At 38.5% G+C, this 26,584-nt stretch overlaps 3 protein-coding genes across 7 annotated transcripts; 2 read left to right on the top strand and 1 right to left on the bottom strand.

Moving 5' to 3' along the window:
* Positions 1-27: 27 nt before the first annotated feature.
* On the bottom strand, positions 28-19,071 carry LOC100254377 (pectate lyase). 5 transcript variants are annotated; one of them, XM_059742821.1, is made up of 7 exons: positions 18,916-19,071; positions 7,666-7,762; positions 4,593-4,643; positions 1,767-4,271; positions 978-1,629; positions 639-881; positions 28-550 (listed from the first exon to the last, which is right to left on the bottom strand). In XM_059742821.1, the coding sequence occupies exons 4-7, from the start codon at positions 1,976-1,978 to the stop codon at positions 326-328; spliced, it is 1,332 nt and encodes a 443-aa protein (XP_059598804.1). In that variant the 5' UTR covers positions 1,979-4,271; positions 4,593-4,643; positions 7,666-7,762; positions 18,916-19,071; the 3' UTR covers positions 28-325. The 5 variants fall into 5 exon arrangements, with proteins under 5 accessions (XP_059598804.1, XP_059598803.1, XP_059598802.1 ...); XM_059742820.1 differs by having other exon boundaries at positions 1,767-4,643; positions 18,912-19,071; XM_059742819.1 differs by having other exon boundaries at positions 1,767-4,643.
* LOC100259491 (auxin efflux carrier component 8) lies at positions 5,359-7,707 on the top strand. Its single transcript, XM_002282444.4, has 6 exons — positions 5,359-5,952; positions 6,428-6,605; positions 6,737-6,822; positions 6,928-7,085; positions 7,160-7,236; positions 7,323-7,707. Exons 1-6 carry the CDS (start codon positions 5,445-5,447, stop codon positions 7,387-7,389), a joined length of 1,074 nt encoding a protein of 357 aa, XP_002282480.1. The 5' UTR covers positions 5,359-5,444; the 3' UTR covers positions 7,390-7,707.
* Positions 19,072-20,284: 1,213 nt separating the features above from the next.
* LOC100264665 (mitochondrial outer membrane protein porin of 34 kDa) lies at positions 20,285-26,579 on the top strand. Its single transcript, XM_002282435.4, has 6 exons — positions 20,285-20,708; positions 20,844-20,911; positions 21,698-21,808; positions 24,260-24,346; positions 24,508-24,716; positions 25,984-26,579. Exons 1-6 carry the CDS (start codon positions 20,660-20,662, stop codon positions 26,288-26,290), a joined length of 831 nt encoding a protein of 276 aa, XP_002282471.1. The 5' UTR covers positions 20,285-20,659; the 3' UTR covers positions 26,291-26,579.
* Positions 26,580-26,584: the final 5 nt, after the last annotated feature.

Below are 26,584 nucleotides of genomic sequence, written 5' to 3'. Positions count from 1 at the left end.
TTTGCATTTGGGGTAGAGTCAGAGCAGTGTGGTGGCTAAACTTGGATTTACAATTCATATTGTCAGAGTTATTGAAGTAGGAAAAGAAAGGAGTTACAAATTTAAAACTCTCATCTGTGCGCTTGTACCACAGATTAGATGCTCCACAACTAATTAGTAATTACATACATAATCAAGTAATATTGTAATAATAAATGATACCCCATAAGATGGGCGGAGGAATTGGACCAAATGAAATTCTCTCCCCCACCCCACAATTCACTTGGTCTTGGCTCTCTACACCTCATCTTCCTCTCCTCCTGTGCGTTTCATCCTCTTATCAGTGCTAACATGGTTGGTTCACCTTGCAGCCCAGCGACCCCGAAAAGCGAGTGAGCCTGTTAACAAATGTGCCAGGCTTCGCCTTTATCATGTCGTACCTGGTGAATGGATGCTTCTTTTTAGGGTCTCCAGACTGAACAAAGAATGCTCCGTTTTGTAGCAGATCCCCTTGTGAGATCCATGTCCAAGATTTCCACTCATCTGGGCTTGCATAGTCCCTCTTGGTTACCTGCCCAACCCCATCAACAAAAGCCACTCAAATGAGTCAAAAATCCTCCTATATTAGTATCAGTCATGGACTACCATTTTTTGTTTACCTCCTTGCAAGCCATATTTGGAGGGGCGATGAACCGGTTCCCCTGGCTTATGATGGTGGGGTTCTGGCTACCACCAATGGCATACATGAGCCAGTGAGTGTAATCGTTGTTGACAACATGGACGAAGCCATATCTGCATCTTGGCATTCTCTGGACTAGTCCTCTTCCATAATGGTTGAATGCCACTGTCACTTGCATGATCTTATCGCCCTGGAAATTATTGCTGCCACCAAACAGCATCACCTGCGCCATCATCCCCATATTCATCCTTATAATCATAAATAGTCAGAATTTGTGAATTCTCAGAAGGGATGGTTTCTACTTAATTTTTTCTACTACCTCATTGTGATTAGTGAAATGGCAGTTTGAAATGGTGATGGCTGTGGATGCCATGATCACATCAACAAGCCCATCCTTGCAGTTGGACATGGAGAGATGATCCACCCAGACGTTGGATGAGCCGAATATCGAAACCCCATCTCCATCACTGGCAGTTCTGAGGCCATAATGATCTACAGAGTCTCTAATCATCCCACCTTGAGCAGGAACAATGTCATGTATATGGAGGTTATGGATGATGATATTCTTCACAAACTGTATAGTAATGCCACAACCATATGCAATGTGAACATTAGCCCCACGGCCATCGATGGTCTTGTTGCCAGCCATGATCAGCTCCTGTTTCAACCTTATTATCATGTCGCGGGCAAATATGATCCACAGTGGCTCCTTCTGGATCACAGCATGGCGAAGAGTACCGGGTTTTGGGTCGATCATGTCATTGTCTGAGGCATCAGTTACCACATAGAATTCTCCATCCTTTCCTCCTGTAGTCCTGCGCCCGAACCCCAGCACACAGTCAGCTAGCTTCTTTCGGTTTTTAGCCCAGTCCTGCTTGCATCTCCAGCACCTGTCGATAGGGTTCGTGGCCATGCATGGACCATTGTTACTCCTCAAGTTCCTCCTCGTTGTGTTGGTTCCCTGCATGGACCTGCGCCAATGATTTTACCAAACCTGGTAAGAGCTACTGTTTCGACCAAAAGCTTAACTTGTTCAAGTTATTGGGTAAGAGATGACTAAGACAATGATTGGACTAATAAATATTGGTCTAGTTAAGATAAGACCCACTTGCGGACATTCTTGTTGAACTGGTTGGTGACCTCTTCCGGGTTCGGTTGATAGGCCTCCAATGCAGCCTTCTGGGCCTCCTCAGCTCGCTTCTGCCACACCTCATCAAATTCTCCGATGTGGGCTCGAATCGACGGAGCCAACACAGCAAATGCAAAGAAAGACAACAACAAAAGACTACTGAACTTATATGCCCCCATTTTCATGATCATATGCTATTCCTTCTCTTTCTATTTGTGACTATCAAATGTAAGAAATTAACCAGGGTCCAGGGTCTAGCCCCTTGGCTCTTCAGGGTCAGACGTAAACTGACCAACCCACTGAACCAGAGTGAAATTTTTCTAGGCTTGCTGCATGGTTTGGCTCGGCCAAATTAAAAATGAAGAAGTGGAGTTGAGGATATGGGTTATATAGTGGCATCCAAAGGAGAGTCTAAATTGAGGAGTTTGAGCGGGAGATGTGGGCGTCCACTGTCTCGTAACTGTTTGGTGAGGTCCTGTCCATACAAATTTTGATACTTGACTTGTGGGTAATGGGTATATAGCCATTTTCATCTCCCTCTCTAACACCCCATTTTCATGGAGTCTATTCTGATCACTGATATGGATATTTTGCATTGAGAAATGGTTGATTTTACAAGCCCCAATAGAAATAGTATACTAAAGTCTATTTTAGCGAGGTTTTTGAAAAAACTTTTCAAGGGACAGATTTTGCAAACAAAAAATTAATACAAAATCATTTCAAAATCAGACGCTTAGTCAATGTTTTTGATTTTTTCTATTCAATTAAAAAACAAACTCTATCTTATATTTTATAAACATTAAATGTGGTCCTATATATTTTAATAAAAATACCCTTTACCTTTTAATGTCCATTTTTAAAACAAAGAAAGAAAAAGAAAACAAAATTAATAAGAGATGGATTCATGATGAAAAAAAAGAAAAAAGAAAAAAGTGTGATGAAAATAAATGAAGTGTATATTTATTCTAAGGTAGTCAGTCATATTTAAAGTTTTCATTCTTTTTTTTGAATGGGGAATTATTTAACCTTTGGCTTTAGGGTTGGAAATTTAATTTAGGGAGTTTAATAATTATTAATTTAGTAATTTTTTTTTTTGTGAACTTAGATAGTGGCTACTTATTAATTATTAATTTGCATAATGTTTAATACCTTATTAAATTTTTTTCCAAAAAATAAAAGCTTGGATCATCCATTCTTCTATATTCTCTATCGAGAAAAAGGTAAGTAATATGTCTTATAAAGTCAAAGATTTTCTAATCCAATCCCCATTATTTTGAAACTTCAACAAATTTAACTTCACAAATTGAAGTTGGCTCAAAGTCCAATATCACTTTTTCAACAATTCCCACATCGAAAAAGAAGAGATATTATGAACCTCGAGCAATTACAAGTCAGGAATTCACTCAGATGCTCATGAATCCCAATTAGCAACATTAAAAACTCTTAACAAAAGTAAGGAAAAGAGTGAAGGAAATTAGGATTTCTCATGGAAGGAAAGGAATATGTGAAGCTTTAACTTTGAGTTATTTTAACTGTTAAAAGGTAAAGTAAAGGAAGAGGAAAGACAGCCTGAACAGAAGAATGGAATACACCATTACAGATATAGGATAGTAACTATGATATCGGACTGCTTTTCCTTCCTTCATATATATATATATATATATATATATATATATATAGAGAGAGAGAGAGAGAGAGAGAGAGAGAGAACACAAACAACATTCTTTCCTTCTATTGTGAGAACAGTACTGGAATACGAGTGAAGATGCTGCTAAATGTACTGCACTTTTGCTTATTGGATGCTTTCTAACTAAAGCAAATCTTCTAAGATGTATTTTGATATTTTCTTTTAACACAGCACGTGTGGGTGTGCGCGCGCATGTGTTTATTAAGCTTTTCGCTAAGATGGCTTGATCTCGAATACCCAACTCAGAAATCTATGATGATCTGGGTTAAAAATGAATTTCAGGAGTACCCAACTCAGCTTTACCCCTAATGGTGATGGCTGAGTTGCCTTACTGTAAAACTTAAAAACCACAAGGAATCTACTTTTGTGGCATCACCTGAAAACCAAGTTACATCCAATTCTGGAAACCCAAATGATATCATTTTGTTATCTCAAATTCTCAATCAATCAAATGTTGAAGTGCATCATGCTTGTGATGTTTAACATACATCGTGTCTCCAGAAACCATGTGTTCTCAGCGTAGAAATACAGAATGTGTACCAGTTTCAGTTGTAGTTTGTACCAGAAAAGTGCAGACAGATTTTGGAGAATAGACTTTGTCGTTGAAATTTGTCAACCACGAGAATTGAAGTAGATGATACTGGGTGGTGGTGCCAACCAAACCTGCATAAATTCCTCCAAGTCGGGGAATGCAATCTGATCATAATTCTGTTCCTCATTCCCCCTCTCTTCACCCAACAAGCATCAGACAACCTTTAGCTCCACTATGGTCAAGTGGTGGTAGAATCTGGGGAACCCTGCATTCAGGTCAGCTTGCAAGTTACTAGCAGAGAGATTCACTCGACTTTTGAAACTTCTAAAGGTTTTTGTGGGTGTGCCTTTAGAAAATAGTCATGGATGTCCTGTTAATCTCATGGTGATCATGGAAAACATACAATGTATAGGATATTTTTTCAGTCCCAAAACAAAGACAACTTGAAGAAAGAGGAATAGGTCTTTTCTGGCAAAATTTCACATTTTAAAAAGCAAATTCCCCACAACACTTATTCTCAAACTTTTGACCAAATTAAACAAAAATTCTTCCTTCGCCACTGTTATTAACTCATTATCTCAATTACTTCTCTTGCAATACACTTCTTTATTCTTCCCTCCTACCATTTGTGAATAACCTGAAAAGACAAATTCAAAAGCAATGTAGATCATAAGTAAAAAATACCTAGAATGAAGGGACACACCATCCATTTCGATAAAGAAATGGCATGTTGGTCATTTGCACTTTATTCTTTGTAAAACAAAAGGAATGCATCAGTCAGAGCAGCAGGCCAAAATCACCAGCATAGCAGATTAAATGACTAAAATACCACAAATATATTGATGATGAAGGAAAAACAGAGAACATGAGTATCCTTTTCCTTTTTTAATCTTTAAAATCGTGTTTATAAAATTTAAAGCCTATTGGGAAAGGTTTAGGGTTAGCCTATAGCTCTCCTTTGCCAAAAGAACCAATAGGCCAACAGAACAAAACCACAAGAAAACTGGAATCAACCTTTTTACTTGTGACCAAAATATCCTGAATTTTCGTTGATAAAGAAATCCTCTTAACTGTATGATAACCATCTTTACCGTTGTTAGTTTATATATCACAACAGAATTTATATATACACACACCAAAAGTAGATTAATTTAAATCATATCATATAAGAAACATTGACAATCAAAATTACGAAAAGAGTATATGTGGAAAAGTAAGGACTATGTTTGGATCCTGAAAAACATAATCTCAGCCAAAGGTTATCCTGGGAATTGAGAAAACTTTTGAGGAAGCTTTTAATTAAAACAAGCAATCCCGCCTTTCGTTTTCAATAATCTAGCAAAGCAACCAAGAGACCATATTACAGTTTTATCACCAAGGGTTCATAGGAGTAATATAAAAGCAGTAGATATCCAACACCCTTTGACCAAGAGCTGCCATGATTTCTCTGGCTGATGTCTACCACGTTGTGGCAGCCACTATCCCTTTGTATTTTGTCATGATCTTAGCCTACATCTCTGTGAAGTGGTGGAAGATCTTCACACCAGAACAATGCTCAGGCATCAACAAGTTTGTGGCAAAATTCTCAATTCCACTATTGTCCTTCCAGTTGATCTCTGAAAACAACCCCTACCAAATGAATATGAGACTCATACTCTCCGACTTTCTTCAGAAACTGCTTGCCCTCATTTTATTGGCAACAATTGCAAAAATTAATTCCAGAGGAAGCTTGACTTGGGTCATAACAGGGCTATCTTTGTCAACATTGCCCAACACTTTGATCCTGGGAATTCCACTCCTGAAGGCCATGTATGGGGATAAAGCTGCTGGACTCCTTTCCCAGATAGTTGTCTTGCAGAGCTTAGTTTGGTACAACCTGTTGCTGTTTCTTTTTGAGCTCAATGCCATGAAGGCAGTGTCAGCAACAACACCATTAGAGGCTGCAGGTAGGTATTCAACTATTCAATGCATTTGGAGGCTATTGATTTCACAATATCAATTACATCATGCATATAGCTGGCGTTCATGTAATGAGCCTGTCATTTCTGTAGCCTAATTTGAATGCCTAGTACATGACTCAATCTTAATTCAGTGCAGCCAACTCTGATCACAGAAGATAACCCAAGTTAGTTACAAGTCCTTTTAGGTTTCTCTCCATTTCATTTGCATGTGTATCAGCTAACATCCAACCTAGGAGAATTGCCTTCGAAATTCTATAACATCAACAAATGTATGTAAACACACTAACATCGTAGTAATCTTCAATCTCTACATAGAGTCACAATAATATCAACTTATCAAATTGGCATTTGGTCCAAAATCCTATCACATGGTCCAACATCAATCCCAATATTACTTTATTACATTTGTGTTTGCAAGTGTTTTTCATTTAAAGTCCATAATTCATTTTCTGTTTTTAAGTGGAGCTGGAGGCCCCACAAGAAGCACAACCGAAAGAGGAAAGGGAGGAAGGAAAAACAACAGCTACAAGAAAAACCAAGACGATGCTCATTCTCCGCATAGTGGGAAGAAAGCTCATGATGAACCCCAATACTCATGCAACTATAGTCAGCCTTATTTGGGCATGCATACGCTTCAGGTAAGCTTTCAGGAGCACCACACAGATCACAAATTCTTTTATGTCATTAAATTATTCAGCTTAAGGTTGGATAGCCCAAAAAATTCCTAGTCTCTTGAGTGACCAAAGCAAAAGGTTTGAACCTGTTGTAGGTGGAATGTAAAATTGCCAGGGGTTGTTGATGACTCAATATCAATATTGTCAAAAGGAGGACTTGGTATGGCAATGTTCAGCTTAGGTATGGTTAAGCATCAGTATTTAATTGCCAAGAATTTCTGACAGTGACCACACAAAAACCACTAAATAATTTTTCTCTTCAACTCCTTTTCATGTCACTCAACAGGTCTTTTCATGGCTTCACGTCCAAGCATTATAGCATGTGGGACCCGGCTGGCAGTATTAGCCATGGGAATGAAGTTCTTAGTAGGCCCTGCAATAATGGCAGCATCTGCCAGTATCACTCTCTCGAGGGGCACCTTGTTTAAAGTGTCAATTGTGCAGGTGCTCGAATTTTTTTTTTCCTCCTGTAGTCTAAAATGAGGTTACAATCCTAAATAATGTGCTGTATTCTGCAGGCATGCCTTCCTCAAGGAATTGTTCCATTTGTTTTTGCCAAAGAGTATGATGTCCATCCAGACATCTTGAGCACCGGGTAATTGATGTTTCTACGCAACCTAACAATTGAACTTTGCATAAAATCCAAGTAGATTTTGAGATATGATTTTGTTCTGCATATAGGGTAATCTTTGGCATGCTCATTGCACTGCCAATAGCATTGGTCTACTACTTCCTACTGGCGTTGTAAGCTATAGTGCAACCCAAATGATATGAATCTGGCATAACCAGGAGAGGGCTGAAGCATGCAGGATGGATAGTGGAGGTCTAATTCAATTTATTCAAAGTTCTTTGAAATGTGATATGACTAATTTTACACAAGGTATATTCACTAAGACTATTAGCAAGCTTACAAATGAATAATGTGAAATCAGTTGTGTAATTTTACTGCTTTGATATACATTAAGGAAAAAAATAGTAGAAATTCAAGGGAAACATGTAATGTGAACAGGGACAGATAGAGTACCTTTTTAATGCTTAGGCAAAGATGACCACAAGCTTCCAAGTATTCATTTCATCAACTTTCCTGCTGTCACTTGGCCCCAGAGTCTGTTAACGATAACCTAAAAAAATGAACATTCAACAACCGACCATGAAACAGTCATGAAAACTTAAGTATTGTTCTCTTGATAAAAATTTTATGCTTCATTATAAAAGATAATCAGTTCATTGATTTGAAGCGCTTGCGCAGAAACGCTCTATGTATCACAAGCTTGAAAAACCAAGTGACTACAAAACAAAATATACCTTTCTTCTTTGATAATGGAAAGCATACAAATTGACATGAATCTAAACTTACGACAAATTTGCAAAGCATTTCTAGGGTGGGTCGCATTTTAGACAATTATGAGCATGTTGCTATCCAGGTCACCCTGAGACCTAAACTTCCACCATTTTTTATTCCCCCTGTATCTCAGCAACACCACATAAGCATCACACCATTAAGTTTGTCTTCCCATATATTATGCATCCCTGCTACTCTATTTATCTTCTGAACAATGACTAAGAAGTCAGAGATGGTGCTGTATTCCTGGCAAGAGGAAGACAGTTCAAGTTCCGGATAAATACCAAGGTGTAAGACTATAATTCATTCTGAAAATGAGGGTGCACTTGAACATCCTATGGAAGTGAAAGTGGTCCAACATGGCTTATATAGGATTTAAAATGTATTGAAGTTTCTTAACATCATTTTAGACGAGTCTCTTTGTCTGCTATGTAAAGGACATTGGTCATCAAATGATGTAATTCCAATTTTCACTATCATTTACAGTAATCAGTCCATTCTGTTCAATGGTTCCATCCAGTATTGTTAAAGCAAAAGGGGATATCAAAGCAATAAGACTCCTTTTAGTTTAATGCAAAAGGTGACAAGGAAGAGAGTTAAAGCAAGAGGAAGACAGTTCAAGTTCCGGATAAATACCATGGCGTAAGACTATAATTCATTCTGAAAATGAGGGTGCACTTGAACATCCTATGGAATTGAATGCGGTCCAACATGGCTTATATAGGATTTAAAATGTATTAAAGTTTCTTAACATCATTTTAGATGAGTCTCTTTGTCTGTTATGTAACAGACATTGGTCATCAAATGATGTAATTCCAATTTTTACTATCATTTACAGTGATCAGTCCATTCTAGTATTAAATTTTCATCCTCATGGTGTCTTATAAAGTCAACAAAATAGTAATAATTATTCTAAGTGTTAAATATTATATCCCACATTGTAAGAGACATTATATTGTTTAGAGAAGAAATTCACCTTTTCTAAATGCATATTCTAATTTTCCAAACATCCAAAAATCAGAATAAAAGCACAATAAGATAATGAGCATCCTAGAGAAGCTTTAGGCATCATCATCATTGTCATCATTGAAATTAAAATTGTCATAATTTCCATCAAGAATAGATTGATAGCCCTCCACCTCATTATCCCAATGATTGATAATATAATGTTTTATAATATACTTTTTTTTTCTTTTAATCTGATCTTAGATTGAATTAAATGACAATCTATGTGTAATCTTCACCCATTGTAAAAGGCAACTGCCTTGAGCCTTATCCCAGGGCGATTGCCTTGGCATCGCCTCTTTGAAGCCACCTCACCTAGGTCTTCAAGAGGAGACTTTATTTCCCCCCCTTGTTTGGTGGCCCTGGTGACCCAAGCAATCGCCTTTGACAACACTAGTTCCATCTCAATGAAAATTCTGTTCATTAGGGCTGTATGGCAAAAAAATGACTCACATTGCCATGGGGAGTATTCAACAATTTTAAGATTCATATCTAAATAACTCATGCCCTGTGGTCAGTCGTGATATATCCTAGAACTGCTAGAACACTGAGTTTTAGGCAACCACTTTTTTAGAATGACCTGCTAATCCAGCAAAAATAACAAATATATAATGTAGATTTGGTTGCTTTATTTTAACCTAATATTCTGGGAAAAGTAGATATTTCATTGAATATGATGTAAAGTCTAATTCCACATCATCGGTCCAGCCTTCTAGCTAATATATATAAACATTTCATCATGCTGGAAAATGGCCTGCCTTGCTTCTTCCATGCAGTATGCATGGCTAATTAGTTCCTTGTGCAACAAAGCTCTTGCAACAACACAATCTACAACCATTGACTAGCATGATGTGCAGATGATGAGTCCATTTTAAACTATGTGCATAGATGCTTCAAAGTATGCTATGTACAGTGTTGGACATGACATAACAATGTTAGGTATGGGTTATATCCTTGATATGCCTATTGACCAAATGTGTAAACAACAAGTGTCTCTCACAAAGAAGAATCCTTAGATTCACATTGTATATTTCATCTTAATTATATATTTTAATTCAGCACGTGGCGTAGAATGAGAAAAATGGAAATTAGGTTATTTTAGTGATGTCTTTAACCTAATATTTATACCTAAGTCCATATAGCACACATTTAACAAATTTGTGATTCTGATCTTATTCATGGAGAAAAGCACCATGCTCCTGTTATTCAATTGGAAAATCACCTGAATGGAATGGCCAAAGCAATCTGAACCTCATAGGACAGTATATACATTGAGCAGTTGTGATACTTCATGCATTTTGTTAAGCTACTAACTTTCTTAAATTAGGTTGTGGCCCAACTATGTATATCATGCTCTAACACCCTTTCTCGCATGTGATAAGCTACCAACTTTCCTAAATTAAGTGATGGGGCAGTTATGTATATCCCATTCTGTCAGAAAGATACCAAACAATTGGCAATGACAATGTTGTCGTATCTTTTTTTTTTTTTTTTTTTTTCTGATAAATGAGCACAAAATATATTAAAAAAGGGCGGAAAACCACAAAGCATACAGAGAGTATACAAAGTAGCCAAAAAGCAAAAAACGCATAAACAGAACAACCTCATTAGCCCTTAAGGAGCCGCTAACCACTCCAAGAAGCCTAAAAGCGAAGAGGACTCTTCTCCCATATACACCCTAACCCAACTCTACAAATTACATACAAAAGAATTCTTGAGTGTCTGAATAGCTAAAGAACCCCCTCTAAAAGCTAATCTATTTCTTTCCTTCCAAACTGTTCAAAAAATACACAACGGGATGGAATTCCAAATCTTTTTCTTCTTTTTCCCCACAAAAGGGCCCCTCCAACAAAATAACACCTCTTTGATTGTCTCTGGGAACACCCACTGAGCCCCAAACAAGGCAAGGACGATCTCCCCGAGGACCCTGACCACTGTACAGTGTAAAAGAATGTGATTTACATTTTCCTCTTCACAGCCACACAAATAACAACGATTAGGGAGCTGCCACCCTCGTTTTTGAAGCCTATCCAACGTGAGGATTTTTTCCCAAGTGGCTTCCCACGCAAAGAAAACAACTTTGGTTGGAACCTTATCCACCTAAATGCTTTTTTTCGGAAAGACACGGGGATTGGGGGCAGCCATCAAATTATAAGCATCCCGAATCTGAAAAATATCAAGACCCCTTCCTTTCCATAACATTGAGTCCTCTTCTGAAGAAATCCTGAAGTCCCTTAGCAAAAGAAGTAGCTCTTCTATTAAATCCAGCTCCCAATCATTAGAATCTCTAGACAATTTGAGATTCCACCCTCCTTGACCAAGGCTTGAATCCCACACTTCATTGACCATTGCGTTTCTAAAGACCGCCATGGCAAAAAGTTGGGGAAAATTTTGGGACAGCGCTGCGTTGTCGCACCAATGGTCAGTCCAGAACTTGACCTTAGTCCTCCTTCCCACCTTGAACTCAATGTTATCCCAACACCAACTTGCCTCCTTCAGGATCTCCTTCCAAACCCCCACTCAAAAAATACCACGAGCTTCATTAGTTCTCCAACCACATCCCTCTTGGCCATACTTCACCCCGATCACCTTCTTCCAAAATAGATATTTTTCAAAGGCAAATCTCCATATCCACTTACCCAGCAAAGCCTTGTTCAATAAAACAATCTTCCGAATGCCAAGACCCCCCTTCTCCTTTTGAGTGCACACCACCTCCCAATTGATTAAGTGGATTTTCCTTTCCAGACTTCCCCCTCCCCAAAGAAAATCTCTTTGTAATTTTCAAGCCTTTTTACCACTAACTTAGGCATTCGAAAAAGGGACAATTGGATGGGAATGCTGACCAATGTACTTTTAATGAGGGTAATTCTCCCACCCTTAGACAAGTAATGCCTTTTCCAAAGAGCTAATCTTCTCCTCATACTTTCCTCCACCCCATCCCACATAGACAAGGCCTTGTGATGGGCTCCAAGGGGCAGCCCCAAATACTTAACAGGAAAATCCCCCACTCTACACCCTAACTCCACAGCCATATCTTCAATATCTTCAACCTCCCCAACAGGAATTAATTCACTCTTAGCCAGATTAATCCTAAGACCAGAAGCCGCCTCAAACCACGCCAAAATCCAGCCAAGATGAGTTAGATGCTCCTTCCTTGCTTCGTAGAAGATGATTGTGTCATCAACAAAGAGCAAGTGGGACACATTCATCTCCATCCCCCCTTTCCCTCGAAGTCTGCAACCAGAAATGAAGCCCCTATTAACAACCCTTCTTATAAGTGCACTCAGCACTTCCATACCCAAAACAAAAAGGTAAGGAGAAATGGGATCTCCTTGACGCAACCCATTTGAACTGGAAAAGAAGCCTGCTGGCACCCCGTTGACAAGAACATAAAATTTTGCAGTTGAGATGCACCACCAAATTCACTCCATCCAATGAGACCCAAAGCCCATCTTGTGCAAAACCTTCATGAGGAAGTTCCAATTAATACTATCATAGGCTTTTTCAATATCCAGTTTGCAAACCAGCCCTTTCTCTTTCCGCTTCTGCCAATAATCAACCACCTCATTAGCTATGAGAAAGGCGTCCAAAATCTGTCTCCTCCTCACAAACGCATTTTGATCCGCTGAGACCATCTTACCTAACACCTTCTTCAGCCTATTGGCCAGCACTTTGGCCAGAAGCTTGTACAGCCTCCCTAATAGGCTGATAGGCCGAAAATCCCCGAGGTCCTCAGCCCCACCTTTTTTTGGGATGAGGACCAAGAAGGTAATATTTAGACTTTTGGCAAAAGATTTATGGTCATAAAATTCCTTAAAACCCATCTGGGCCTGAAGCCTTGTCTCCGTTCAGTTCCATCAGAGCTAAGAAAATTTCTTCCTCAATAAAGGGCAGCTCCAGAGCTTCAGCTTCACTGTGGTTTAGACATTGAAGGTGCAACCCCTCAATGTCAGCTCTCTATCCTGGCTCTTCCAAGAGTTGTTGCTGAAAAGCATTCACAATCCCCTCCCTCACCTCCTGCTTCTCAGCCAACTCCACCCCATTGATCTTGATTCTATCCAAAGAGTTGTTTCTCCAGTGGGCATTGGCCATCTGGTGGAAAAACCCTGTGTTCTAATCTCCTTCCTTTAGCCACAGTTCCCTTGACAATTGTCTCCAATGGGTTTCTTCCAAAAGCACCCACTTTTTAAAGGTTTCCTTAGCTTCATTTTTCAACTCCGTTTCTTTTTCTGACAGACCCCTTTCACATTCCACCCTATCCCAAAAATCAACTTGCTAGAGAGCTGAGCTTTTATTAACTTCCAGCCTACCAAACACATCCATGTTCCAAACTTTGATTTTCTCCTTCAACACCTTCAGCTTAGCAGCCAGTCTAAAGTTGACCCTTCCTCTCCTCCCCGCTCCCTGCCACCAATCCCGAAAGAGATCCTTAAAACCATCAACTTTAAGCCACATGTTTTCAAACCTGAACGGGGAGGGTCCCCAACTTAGCCCGCCACTCTTCAACAGAATGGGAAAGTGATCTGAAGTGGGCTTGGGAAGCCTACTTTGGACAACCCCCTAAACAAGTCAAGCCAGCTTTGGGTCACCAGGAAACGATCCAGTCTAGCCCAGGACTGATTGTTCCTACCCCCACTCCAGGATAACACACCCCCTTGCAGAGGAAAATCTAGGAGCTCTAGTTCATCAACCACCTAAGCAAACCTTCTCATTGCACCATTTAAACTACCCTGACTACTCATTTCCCTTTGGGAGAGGGTGGCATTAAAGTCATCCCCTAAACACCAGGGCTCATCCCAGATGCCCCTTATTGCCCCTAGCTCCTCCCACATAGTCTCCATTTCTTTCTTGGTGAACAGCCCGTACACTCCAGTGAAAATCCAAACAAGCCCATCTTCAACATTCCTGAGCCTACAGGAAATAGAAAATTGTCCCACCTCCATCTTCAGCAATTCCAGGGACCTTTTGTCCCAGTAGATCAAAATCCCACCCGCAGAGCCTTGAGCACCCATGGCTCCCCAATCAAGAAACCTCCCAAAGCCCAAACTCCTCACCACACCCTCAGACATTGTCTGAATTTCCTAGATACAGAACAAATCCACCCTCTGACTTCTAATCATGGTCTTGATCACCTTTCTTTTAAAGCTATCGTTAGCTCCACGCACGTTCCAGCTCAACAACCTTAACTTCATTGGACAACCAAAATCTGACACCCTCTTCCTTGCATTGTACCTTTCTGCTTCCTCCCTCCTTCATAATCGATGGAGCATTCAAGTCTCTTCAATTCCCTTTCAAATTTTGATTTTTCCAAAAGAGTTTTACTATGAACTCTCTCCATTTTTTTTTTTTCTGATTTTGACCAGAAACTCCAAAATGTCCTTCTCCAATCCCTCTGTCGAAAACCCTAAAAACTTGTTGAACCTCGCCAAATCGCTTTCCTCCCAACCTCTAACTTCAAGTGGCATAGCACTAGCTAAGCAAAGCTCCTCTCCACTTTCTTCAATACTACCATTATTAACTTCCATTAGCTCCCAGCGAGTAACAGTCTCCATCACTGAAGACTCCTTACCAATAACCATGCGGCCCGGTGATTCCCTTTGGAGTTTTCCAATCCGGCCCCAGAACGGTCGTAATACTCCCCCAATGGAGTCCGACCAGAAAAAGAAGAAGGGGGAGAGGAGAAATCACAAACCAACGTTCCACAAGGGTTAGAGGTGTTCCCATACCTCGAAGCTTCCTCCATTAGAGCACAGTCAGTCTTCGAACTCTCCTTTAAAAGCTGCTCCTCAGTCAAAGGTCTCCGCAGACCTTCGTACACCTAGAAGGAAGAGATGGAATGGTTTGGACTCCTCATAAGTCTTGGGCTAGAAATATTGTAAAGGCAGGACGCCTCCAGTTGGGCTTTTCCCTCAGCTAAAGGCAAGGCCGGACCTCAGCAAACCAGCCCAGGCACAACAGGCTCCTTTGCCTTAGCCCGCCCAGAACCCTTAAGAGACGACAACCCAAAATGAGACGGCCCAAACTCGCAGGGAAAGGCCTCAAGAGGAGCAAGCCCAAAGGTCACAAAGGGCTCTGCTCGACGAGGCGACGGAGGCCCACCCGAACCTTGGGGCCCGACTGACAGCCCGACAGATCACCAAACATGGCCCATGGCCTGCCTCGACCCACTAGTTTGCCCCCTCATCCCAACAGCAGGTCGTAGCAGGTCCTCAAACCTCGGGGCGTTGTCCTCCCCCCTCACGCGCTCGACCGCAAGTTTGATGGCCTCACCCCCAACCTTGCCTTCTGTACCGACAATGTTTCTGCTCTTTCTTGCCATTGCCGTTCTTAGGACTGACCTGACCTCCCACCAGAGGGTTACCTCGTAGCATAAATCCTCAGCCCAAACCTCCACCACGTTGGGAAGCTTCTCGCCGTTGAGCTTCACCAGGATCCTTGCCCACTGCAAATCCTCCAGCTTCTCCGTTTGGGAATCGATTGTGAGGAAGCCCCCGCACTCCTCCCCTATCCTTCTCAGAATGGCCCGATCCCATAAGGAAACGGGTAATCCCACAATACGCACCCAAGCCTCGCTCCTTTTCTCCCCATCCATTAGGCATCCCAACTCGAGCCTCCATTTCTCCAAGTGAAGGAGAGACGCCCCAACCGAAATACCCTCGATTTTTAGGGCTTTCTCTGCTTCTGCCAAAAACTCAAAGTCGAGTAAAACTTTGCCCCTTTCCAATTTCGCTAGCCCTAGATTACCCTTCAATCTCCAAATATTCGCCAAATAGGTCCCCCAACTTCTTAGGTCATCCCCTCTCACAGAGCTAGGGTTCCAAATCCCAACCAAACGGTGAGCCAGCTTATTTAAGTTTCGGCTCAGCTCCTTCTTTCTTATCTCCACCCGAATTGCTGCTTTTTCTTTTCCTTTTGGCTGCTTAGCCACTTCCGCGTAGGTTTTCCCCATGCTGGGTTTTGACAACAGCGCTTCTTCTTTCTGGCATCCCTCTTCTCCGTTAGTAAAACCCAATCGTCGTAGCGTCTCCACCATTGAAACCCAACCACCCTTAGCTCCTCTTCTTTTTGGAATAAAGATGCAGAACCTTTTGTTTTCCAGGTCCGCAACCTCTAATCGAATAAAACACTCCCTCTTATTTTGATCCCGCACCAGAGAGTAGGCCCTCCCACTTTCCCTCCACTTTCTTTCCCATTTACCAGATCCCGTGTTCTTAATACAAAGAACCAGACCATCGAAAAAGAACCCAATGCTCTTCGATCCCAGCCTTATCCACGAGGAGATCCCTCCTTTTCTTTCCTTTCCACAATCGTAGCTTGCACCTTACCTTTCTGCTCCTCCACCACGACCTCAAATGACTTCGACTCCACTCCAAAACTACCCTTTCTAACGCTTTTCCTAGCCCCCATGAAAACATCACCCTCTGCGCCCTCACTCGCTCCGCCCTCTACCCTTTCTTTCGCTCGCCGCACGCCTCGCTCTCCGCCGGCACTCTCACTCTCTCTCTCTCTAGCCCTCTCTCTCTCTCTCTCTCCTCCATCTCACTAGAATTGGTATCAAGAGATATAATGTTGTCGTATCTATTGATTGCAAATTTACATTCTTTTTTTATATTCAAATTAGAAACATAAGATGCCTAAAAAAAAAGAGAGCACTACTTTAATACAATATAAATATACAATGCATGCCAAAAGCCAAAGAAACCAAACTAAGTTTGATTGGCACAAGCCTCACTTAAACTCTATCCAAGCTATCAATAAAATTTAAGTAAGACATATTAACATTCCCCAATCCCAAAGAATCTTTGATCAAGCAAACATATATTTGAGAGTGAGATCTTGCTATGCCAATTTGGAACATGTCAATCCATGAAAATTATTTCGATTCTGCTCTTCCTAAAACAAGACAAAACAAACCTAAGGGTCATCTTGCATGCTGCCTTGTTACCCTTATCCACAAAACCACCCTGCTTGCAATGCAAAGCATCCTTGAGAAACTGATGAGGACCCATGACACCTTCAAAAAGGATAACAAAAAAGACCATAAACTGACCACAAAGTGCAAGCTCATTCACAACGAATGAAGATATGGTTAGCAAAATACTCTTTTGTTTCCTAGATTACTTTAATCAACCAATGTCCAGCCCCCCTTCTCATAAGTTGATTGGCATAAGAATCTTCTCCTGCATCATCTCCTAAGAAAGAAACCAACCTTAGATGGAGCAGTAGAATCCCTTATGTTACCAGCTAGAAATGACTAAGAGCCTCCCAACTTAAAGATCAGCAGAAATACTTATATAGAGAATCATAATTACAAGCCATCTTCACTAATCTATCTTCACAAACACCCAGAACAACAAAGGGGAAAAGAAGCTGCAAAACCAGCTTTACTACAACTCCCAATCATGGGAACCCTCAGAAACTTTGGGTTATAAAGCCCAGTCATCCACCTATCCAAAAATCAACTGCCCAAGTATTTTTGCTAGCTGTGAAGTTGAACAAGTATGGGAAACAATATTTCTAATAAGACTTCACACACCTAACATCACATCAAAACTTGGCCTTTAGATCATCACCCATGAAATACTCATCCTTGATTGGAAGGCAGCTCACCCTCTTCTAATAACTTTCCAAAAGCTTGTCACACAAGATTCCCTCCCTCCCCCTGGACACCAAGTTCCATCCTGTTGGGACAATTCCCAACAATCTCCACCTTGGACCAAATTACATGAAGTTAATCTTCAATCTCTCCATGACACAAACCTTTTTGTATCATATCACCACGAAAGAGCAATTGACTCCACCTTCAGTGAAAATTCCTTTTGTTTTCATCTTGTGTGCTTTGTGATCTTTTACTCTTCCAGAAATCTTCAACCCAAGCTCTGATACCTTATTAAGAAAAGCATTGTAGAACACCAAAAGGCTCATTGTTCACACAATAGTTTCTCTATACATGCTTCAAGGAAAGTTCTAGTGAATGCAGTATGGTGAGACTTGAGAGAACAAAGAATAGCAGTAGGATGCCTTCAAACAATAATGGGATTCAAAATATTCTTTAGGGGTTGAGTTCATTATGTTTAAGGAACAGTCTAAGCATGCAAACATATTGTTAATCATAACCCTCAACTCGGCAATAACTGAATCAGAATCCTTGAGCTTGTGTAACTATGATGTTATGCCAATCTTTCTTTCTTGCAGAGACATAAAAATTATATGGATTCCATAAGTGTCTATAACTGGAAGAGTTTGAATTCTATGGAGGCAGAACGATCCCCATCTGGCTCTAAAAAACTTGGAATGGAGACACAACGACAATCATAGAAGAAAAGAAGGCAAACTTTTTCTGTTCCATGATATGCAAAGAAAGTTCACTCATTTTGGATGCTATAGAAGATGTAAGCGAAATCAAACAATTTTATTTTGCAGGTGCAAATTTCAATCTAATGATTACATTTCTACAGTACATATAATCACTCCCATTTTCTATATTACTTTCTTATAAATCATGTTGGAGACACCCAGAAGGATAATAAAAAGAACGCCCTCGTGTTGTGGACACTTACTTCTTTGATTTCAAACACAAACATTCTCAAAACCCTCCTAATTCCTTCAGAAGTTTCAAGTGTATGTATTGGTTCTCATAGATTACATATTCTAAACCCACCAAAATTTTCTAACAACAAACAACAAATAGAAAATAACATATTGGGTTCCCTGAGTATAAACATTTGAAAGTTCTTAATCCCCCATTTGATTGCTGAGAAAATGTGGGAAACTCCTCCACTCATCAGGGCCTAATACCAACTATTCACATAGTCTGCCTTCGGAGAAACCAGACCAACATTCATTTTCCTTTCCTTCCCTCGGTTTTCTCAGCAACCAAATAGAGAATGGAAACTGCAACACAAAATCAAGTGAGATGAAACTTACAGAGGATCAGAGCATGTGGGGTTTGACTCCATTCCAATATTGCCCTCTGTATGAACACGCACTGGGCCCTCACATTAGGCTCATGGGTCACTTTCAGCAGATTTTTCCTTTTTCAAAATTTTTTCCCTTTCATTGATCAAAACTAAGTGGTTACTGGTTATTGGGCCCCCACACAAAAAGTGGTCAACTACTACTCCACTCTGTAGTACACGTGGTCTCCTCACCATCGTCCATTGGCTACTGCCGATTCCTCTTAGACGCCCCTGCTCTCCCGGAGATTAAAGGGATTTTGACAAGAACAAATACCATTTTTTTTAATATTTATTGAAATATCACGTTTTTAAAATTATTTTCAAATTTATGATATTTTTTATGCTCTTTTCAAAACCAACTCTAAAATTTAATTGAATTTATTTCTTCAAAAGAAAATTTTCAATTTAATTACTTCAAAGTGCAATAGATTTATAAACATTTTATGAATTATCATATTTTAAATTATAATATTTTTTTTCAAAATCCCGATATCAAAGAAACAAATACTTGAACACTAATTCCATTCAACTTCCCATTTCTACTTTTGAACATGTATCATAAAATTTAATTTATTAAATAAGATATAAATAAATAAGATTAAAGTATAATAATACAAACCAATAAAATATAAATATATAATTATTTTATCTCATGTATATATATTGTATGTCCCGGTATTATAATAGGACAAAGTTATGAAATATTACCTATTTTAAGGATGTTTATAAAAATTTAATACTTATTATTTATTATTTAATAAGTTAAGTTAACTTCTAAATTAAATTATATTTAAGTTGTTAACTTAAAAATTATTATTTATATTTTAATTTAAAAATTATTTGATAAAATTAATTTTAAATCATCAAATTTATATATTGATCGTTACAATGGTTTACAAGAATTGAAGAATTTTTACATTTACAATATGGTATAAGGTATAGACTTTGAAATAATTTAATAAGCATTTGAGAGGTCCAAGGGCAGGGAATATATGATTTGACATCACTAATGGAAAAGAGAAAAAGTGGGGTTTTGAAAAGAAGTTCAAGCATGCTATTCTACTTTTGATTTTTACATTATAAAAATTGAATAAATTATTTTTTATTTTTTTATTTTATTATTTTTAATCTTGTTTCTTTTAAATGATTAAAATAAAATATTTTAAAGAAATAGAGGGTTTTGGGTCTGATAAGTTGGGCTGGCTATTGGGTTTAGCCCAAAACTAATCCAAACCGACTCGGTCCAGTCAAGTGAATGGAGCAAAATGAAACTGCAGAATCCTTTTATCTTGGAATATGATAAGAACCGCTTTTACTGCTTCCAAGGAGCGATAATGAGTAATGACTTCCTCCGGGTTACCTTGCAACCAACAATTCCATCATTGTCAATATCACTTCTCTCCGTTATTTTTCTCCAAGTTTTTCTCAACCCCCAATCCTCACCGCTAAAAAAATTTTAAAACAAAGAAAAGACCTGAAATCTCGAATCGACGGATCATAAATTAGACAACGAAAGATCCAACGGTGCAGATTCTCCAAGAAACGGATTCCCAGGGAAAAAAAAAGAGGGCATCATTTCCATTATTTATTGCTTTGAAACCCTTTCGCATCTGAGGTCTCTCGCCTTCGTTCTTCTTCGATTTGATCGTCTCCGGTTCCTCCATTTCCCTCTGGTTCGAGCTTCTCCGGCGACTCCGTTTTTGTAGGAAGCGATGGGCAAGGGTCCGGGTCTGTACACTGAGATCGGAAAGAAGGCTAGAGGTCTTTCTTCATTTCTCTATCTGGATGTTTCTGTTGTGTGTTGAGTGTGGTGATTTCCTGTTGTGGAATCTGGAGATTGGTGATTTTTTTATTTGGATTTTTTTGTTTGTTTGTTTGTTTTTTTTTTGGTTTCAGATCTTTTGTACAAGGACTACCAGAGTGACCACAAATTGACGATCACGAGCTGCTCTCCTACCGGAGTTGTGAGTTTCTCGGTTCCTATTCGGTTTATTTGAGCCTGTTTAAGCTAGGGATTTAAGAGTTCGAGCTGTGTGGTCTTGAATCAATGTATTATCGAATATCATTTTCGGAAATTTATTTATTAGTCATTATTATTAATATGGTTATTAATATTGTTATTGTTATTATTGTTATAAATATCTGGTCCCTATCAAATTTCTGTAGATTTATTTTTTTCCTTTAAATAAAAAAAAAACCTTTTTATCATTGATGTGATTTTACGGGCATTTTGTTGAATTCTTGTTACTTTTGGTTGATTAAGCTGTTGTTTTAATGAGCTCCTGTTAGGCATTCAAGTGTTACTAAAGCGATTGAGGTGATTAATGAGTCCTCAATAAAAATATAATTTACATTGTTCATAATATATTTCTATGGTTTCTATTTTCACTAAGGTGATTTTCCATGAGGTTTCTGCATATTTTTTCACCTGTCAAATTGTGTTGTTCTAATTCAGTTTGTTGATAGGTTTATATGACTTGACTTGTCCTGGGCATGCCTGCAAAGGGGAGACTCCATCTTATAGGGTCTCAGTTGGATGGCATGATACATCCAAAAGCATGCTAAACTCTTTAACTGCATTCATGTCTTCTAATTTTTTGCAGTTTATGGAATTAATGTGAATACTTATTAGAGTTCCATCTCACATTTACTTCATTCTCTATCTTTTTTATGAACAGTGTATCACTTCCTTTTGTTAAGCGTTCATGTCAGGATATAATCGTTTTTTGTATTAATACTTCCTGTTGCAGGCTATCACGTCGTCAGGAACGAAGAAAGGTGATATATTTGTTGCTGATGTTAACACCCAACTGAAGAACAAGAACATCACAACTGATGTCAAAATTGACACTAGCTCCAATGTGAGTTCCATGTGCCTTTGAACTCAACTGTTGTATTTTTCATTTGCTTTTCATTCTTTCATACTTTGTTTATGCCTCTTGTTCGGTGGAATAGGACATGATATTGATGACCAAAGTTCTGTCATGGGTCTCTAGTTCTAACTTACATGTATTTGTACTCTGAGTGACACAAGCCTTTGAGTCAGTTATAATCATGAACATTAACGTGTTGGTCTACACTTTGTTATGAATGAAAAAAGTTTTCCACCCAAGGCTCAATTGTAGGATGCCACTCATTGGTAAATAGTGGAACTGGGTTCTTTTTTGGCATGCAGCATCTGCTGGAAAGGTTGCTTAGAAGTTAAAACTATTTTAGTCCATCACTCATGGCCCAACCTTTACATGCTATTGTTTGATATCTTTATGATATTTAAGTCAAACTCTGTACATGTATCTATTTGAATCACCTTTGGAAGTGTAAACTAGTTTATTTTCAGTTGCATTTTGGCTACATATATGAGTATTAATTTACATAGTATTTTATACATATATTTTTTTAATTCCTTTTTTTTTTGAATTGCAGTTTTAGTTTTTTAATCAAAATTTTATGTTTTATAAAATGAGTAATATAAAAAATTGAAAAAAAAAATGAAGAAAATGAATGTGGAGTAAATTTATGTTTCATGGGATGTGTTCATAAGATTATCATGTTCTGTGTAGAGGAGATTTAAAAAAGAGGTTGGATGATAAATCTTATCACTTATTTAATCTCATGTTCAATCCAACATATCATATCATTTGTCCTATTTCATACTTGATTGAAATGAGATAAAATAAGTGATAGGATAACTATATTATCCCATTGTTAAAAGTGCAAGAAGGTGAGGACACTTTATGTTAGAAAGAAGATGGGAAAGGATTTTTCAGTGTCAAGTCTTATTATTGTTCTCTAAGTGGGGCAAATAATTTTGTTTTTCTGGGGAAGGAGGTTTGGGGATCCCGTGCTCCTCTCAGAACTTGCTTTTTTGCTTGGGAAGCTGTTTGGGAGAAGATCCCAATTGTAGACACTTTAATGAAGAGAGCTTTGGATATTTTTATTAACCCTCTTTGGAGTGACTTGGGTATTTCTAGTTTCAGCAAGAAATCTCCTCTTTCAATGAAAAGTTAAGGGGTTTTAAAAGAAGAATAAAACAGTTTGGCGCTTGGCTCCCATTTGCTTATTTTGGTGTGTTTGAAAAGAGTGTAATCGAAGAACCTTCAAAGATGAAGAACTCTGTGATCAGGGTTTAAAGGATCTCTTCTTTCGGACTCTTTTTGAGTGGACTAGGGATTCTTTGGAGTTGGATTTCCCCTTTATGTTCATTTTCCTAGATACTATTTTTTGTGGTTAACTTTGCTTTGTTTTGTTTGTGTGGTCTTTCTTTGTTTGAGGTGTGTTTGGCTTGTTTCTGTGTATACAACTTGTATACGTAGGGCGTGCCCCCTCCTTTTTTGGCGCTTATTATTGCATGTTCTTGTTGTCTATACAAAAAAAATAAAATAAAATAATCCCATTGTTAACCAAACATGAGATAAGATATGTTATTCCATCTCTTATCATATCTCATGCTATATCTAGCCAACCAATGTGGCCTCTAAGGCTTGTGTTTGGTATACCTATTAAAAAAAAAAAAGGTTTGTGTTTGGTATGGTACCTTAACCACTTTGAGCCTGTGCATCCATCAAACTTTATTTTACATGTATTTATGTGCTTATCGAAGGCATGCATGTGTAGCTAACTGTTGTATTTATTTAATTTTCATACCTAAAGATATCGGGAAGCATAATTAAACTGTTTTATTAAAAGGAACTGTCTATGTATCATAGCGATTCATAACATGGGTACTTACTTCAACACATCTATTCTAACTGAGTTGCAGAGTATCATTTGAAACTTTCCTTTGGAGGGTATACTTGTTATGGAAATGCCATATGGTAGGTGGTGCTGGATGTCTTTCTCCCATGCTCATAAGCTAGTCCCCATAATGACACAGTCTCACTAGATCATCAACAGCTATGGTCACCAAGCTGACTGAAAGGTTCTTATGTGTCTTGCAACTTACTTGAGAAATGGTCCAACTATTATGCTGCACTGTCCCTCCACCCCCTTACCCTCTTTCACTGCATGCAGTTGTAATAGAAGTGTGAACCTTCAAATGTTAGATATGCCTACATTGAACACTATCCATCATTTGTTGTCAAGATTCTGTAGCATTTCTGCACAGAGTCTGTATTGATAGGCATCTCATTTAGCGCCTGTATTAGTAGATCATGCTTGTTTTTGTTTACATAGATGGGAATGTGAATTGTTTTCTTAAGCAACCTTCTGTTTGACAGTGGTATGGTTGAATTGTTTCTTATTTGATTTTATTTTTATTCTTAAAATTAAATTACAATTGTTTTATTCATTAAGTTATGTTTGATGATTCTCAGCTTTTTGTGACCGTTACCGTGGATGAACCTGCTCCTGGCCTGAAGTCTATCTTTAACTTTAAAGTTCCTGACCAAAGGTCTGGCAAGGTAAGCAATTGATGTTTGGTTCCTATCTTAAGAAGTTGTTTTATTAATGTCAGGGGAGTATGGATGCAATTGCTTCTGTTGCTCACCCCATCTTATTAAGATTAGATGCTAACATTATGGACCATTGTATGATTTCTAATTTTTTGGTGAATTTATCACAGGTGGAACTCCAGTACTTGCATGACTATGCTGGGATAAGCACAAGCATTGGGTTGACAGCGAATCCCATTGTTAACTTCTCAGGTACCATTGGGACTAATGTTGTTGCACTCGGGACGGATCTTTCCTTTGACACCAAAAGCGGGAATTTCACCAAATGCAATGCTGGTGTAAGCTTTTGCAATGCGGACCTAATTGCTTCATTGACCGTGTGAGTAAATGCTTCATATAAAGTAGCTTTTGCATTTCTGTTTCCTTTATTTCAAATGTTACCCTCATTTTTGGTAGATAGGAATGTTAAAGCTTTTTCCCTGGGATGGAGGGCAAGAGTGACCTTCCATTTTTCCCATGTGTCTTTGGATTTGAAAAAATGTGCTTCATCATTACTGTCATACTTGTTTGAAATTTACTGCACACGAGATGATACAATGATGAGATAGATTTTATATGAAAATTGATACTTATCACCAGTTTGTATTTATATTTAACTGGATCTCAAGCTACAGATATGATACACAACACAATGACAAGTATGCTTTTAACTATTCTTCATATTTTATTAGAAAAATTAGATTCGAATTTATTTTCCTTAAAAAGAAATATTATATTAATTGTTTAAAATATACTTTAAGCTCAAAAATTGATCATAAATGAGAGAAAGTGCTAAAATAGTCCTTGATGAAAAAACTATAAGGTGGTTGTGAAAGGAAGCATGACATGTTTGAAAGTTAAGTAAATTAGTTATTGCAATAAATATTGGGAAATTGTCATTTGAATTTGAGTGTTAGATATTGAAAATGATGACGATTAGTGAATAATTTTTTTTGTATTTACCATGAGCTCTCCCCCTTATGGTAGGAAAGGAGTGATGATAAGTATGGAAAGTCGGAACTTTAGATCACACATAAAGACATGCATGATGCATGTGAAGAACATATATGCCTGGTCATAATTTAGAACTAAAATTATAGCTAAAAATTTAAGACATTTATTTTTGTGAACTTTATGATAAATGCATGCATTAAACCCATATTTTGATAAACTGAACTTTTCAAAACTTTTTTCAATGTTTTCATATGGTGTGACATAGTTTTAACTATTTAAAATCTATTAACTTTCATGGAATTGATTGTAGGTTACTCTACAATTCATGCTTCCAACATATATATGTTTTGTGTATGCATATTTTTTCTATTCATCTATCATCACTTAAAGAACTTACTGTATATGATATGCCAAAATAGGAAAGTGATACATGATATGATTTGCAAGTTTACAGCAATGGATGGAGTTTCTATTAATTGTTCCAACTTTATTTCAACTGGGTAGTTGGTTTAATTTTGACTGGCTTAGCTTAGCTCAGTGCAGATTTTTGTATGCCTGTTGAGTGGATTGAACATGTGATGGAAATCTATTGCCCTATTCATGTGTATCTCTTTACTTGGCCAATGAAACGCTGTAATTTATTGGTGATACAGGAATGACAAAGGTGATGCAGTGAATGCATCCTACTTTCATTCAGTGAATCTGCTGACAAACACAGCTGTAGGCGCAGAGGTGACCCATAGCTTCTCGACCAATCAAAATACATTAACTCTTGGGGCCCAGCATAAGTTGGATCCATTGACTACAGTGAAGGCACGGGTGAACAACTTTGGCAAGGCAAGCGCCCTTATCCAGCATGAATGGCGTCCAAGGTCACTCTTCACCATCTCTGGAGAGGTGGATACCAAGGCCGTTGACAAGACTGCTAAGGTTGGACTTGCTTTGGCGCTCAAGCCATGAGCAGGGGCTTCCATCATGTGGGAAGTAGGCATGCAAAGAGCGATACAGTTTGCCTATTGTTGCCCTTTGAACTGACTGTTTCTTTGTTCTTATGGTTGGGACAATTTTGTTCTGCCTGTCGGTGGTTTTGGGTTGTAAAAATAATTATAAATGGTGTCACAAACCAACTTTGGATATCGTTTCTTTCCCAGATTGAGACCTTGATACCGGTTTAGCTAGAGAGGCCTGACTCGGAATTTTGTTTTAATTCTAAGATGGCTGTTTTCAGCAGTTACATTCTTTTTTCAAATTTTT

The sequence above is a fragment of the Vitis vinifera genome, chromosome 14, assembly GCF_030704535.1.
Source record: "Vitis vinifera cultivar Pinot Noir 40024 chromosome 14, ASM3070453v1".
Taxonomy (NCBI): domain Eukaryota; kingdom Viridiplantae; phylum Streptophyta; class Magnoliopsida; order Vitales; family Vitaceae; genus Vitis; species Vitis vinifera.
Note: the sequence above shows the minus strand (reverse complement) of the source record. Positions and strands in the feature narration are given on the sequence as shown.

Excerpts from the sequence above, each read along its gene's own strand:
- LOC100264665 (XM_002282435.4), top strand. The coding sequence starts at position 20,660 with ATGGGCAAGGGTCCGGGTCTGTACACTGAGATCGGAAAGAAGGCTAGA. Across the intron at positions 21,809-24,259 it reads AAATTGACACTAGCTCCAAT|CTTTTTGTGACCGTTACCGT; the intron begins GTGAGTTCCATG and ends GATGATTCTCAG. Across the intron at positions 24,717-25,983 it reads CTAATTGCTTCATTGACCGT|GAATGACAAAGGTGATGCAG; the intron begins GTGAGTAAATGC and ends TTGGTGATACAG.
- LOC100259491 (XM_002282444.4), top strand. The coding sequence starts at position 5,445 with ATGATTTCTCTGGCTGATGTCTACCACGTTGTGGCAGCCACTATCCCT. Across the intron at positions 6,606-6,736 it reads TGGGCATGCATACGCTTCAG|GTGGAATGTAAAATTGCCAG; the intron begins GTAAGCTTTCAG and ends AACCTGTTGTAG. Across the intron at positions 7,086-7,159 it reads TTAAAGTGTCAATTGTGCAG|GCATGCCTTCCTCAAGGAAT; the intron begins GTGCTCGAATTT and ends TGTATTCTGCAG.
- LOC100254377 (XM_059742820.1), bottom strand. The coding sequence starts at position 1,978 with ATGATCATGAAAATGGGGGCATATAAGTTCAGTAGTCTTTTGTTGTTG. Across the intron at positions 1,630-1,766 it reads TTCAACAAGAATGTCCGCAA|GTCCATGCAGGGAACCAACA; the intron begins GTGGGTCTTATC and ends TCATTGGCGCAG. Across the intron at positions 551-638 it reads CAAATATGGCTTGCAAGGAG|GTAACCAAGAGGGACTATGC; the intron begins GTAAACAAAAAA and ends GGGGTTGGGCAG.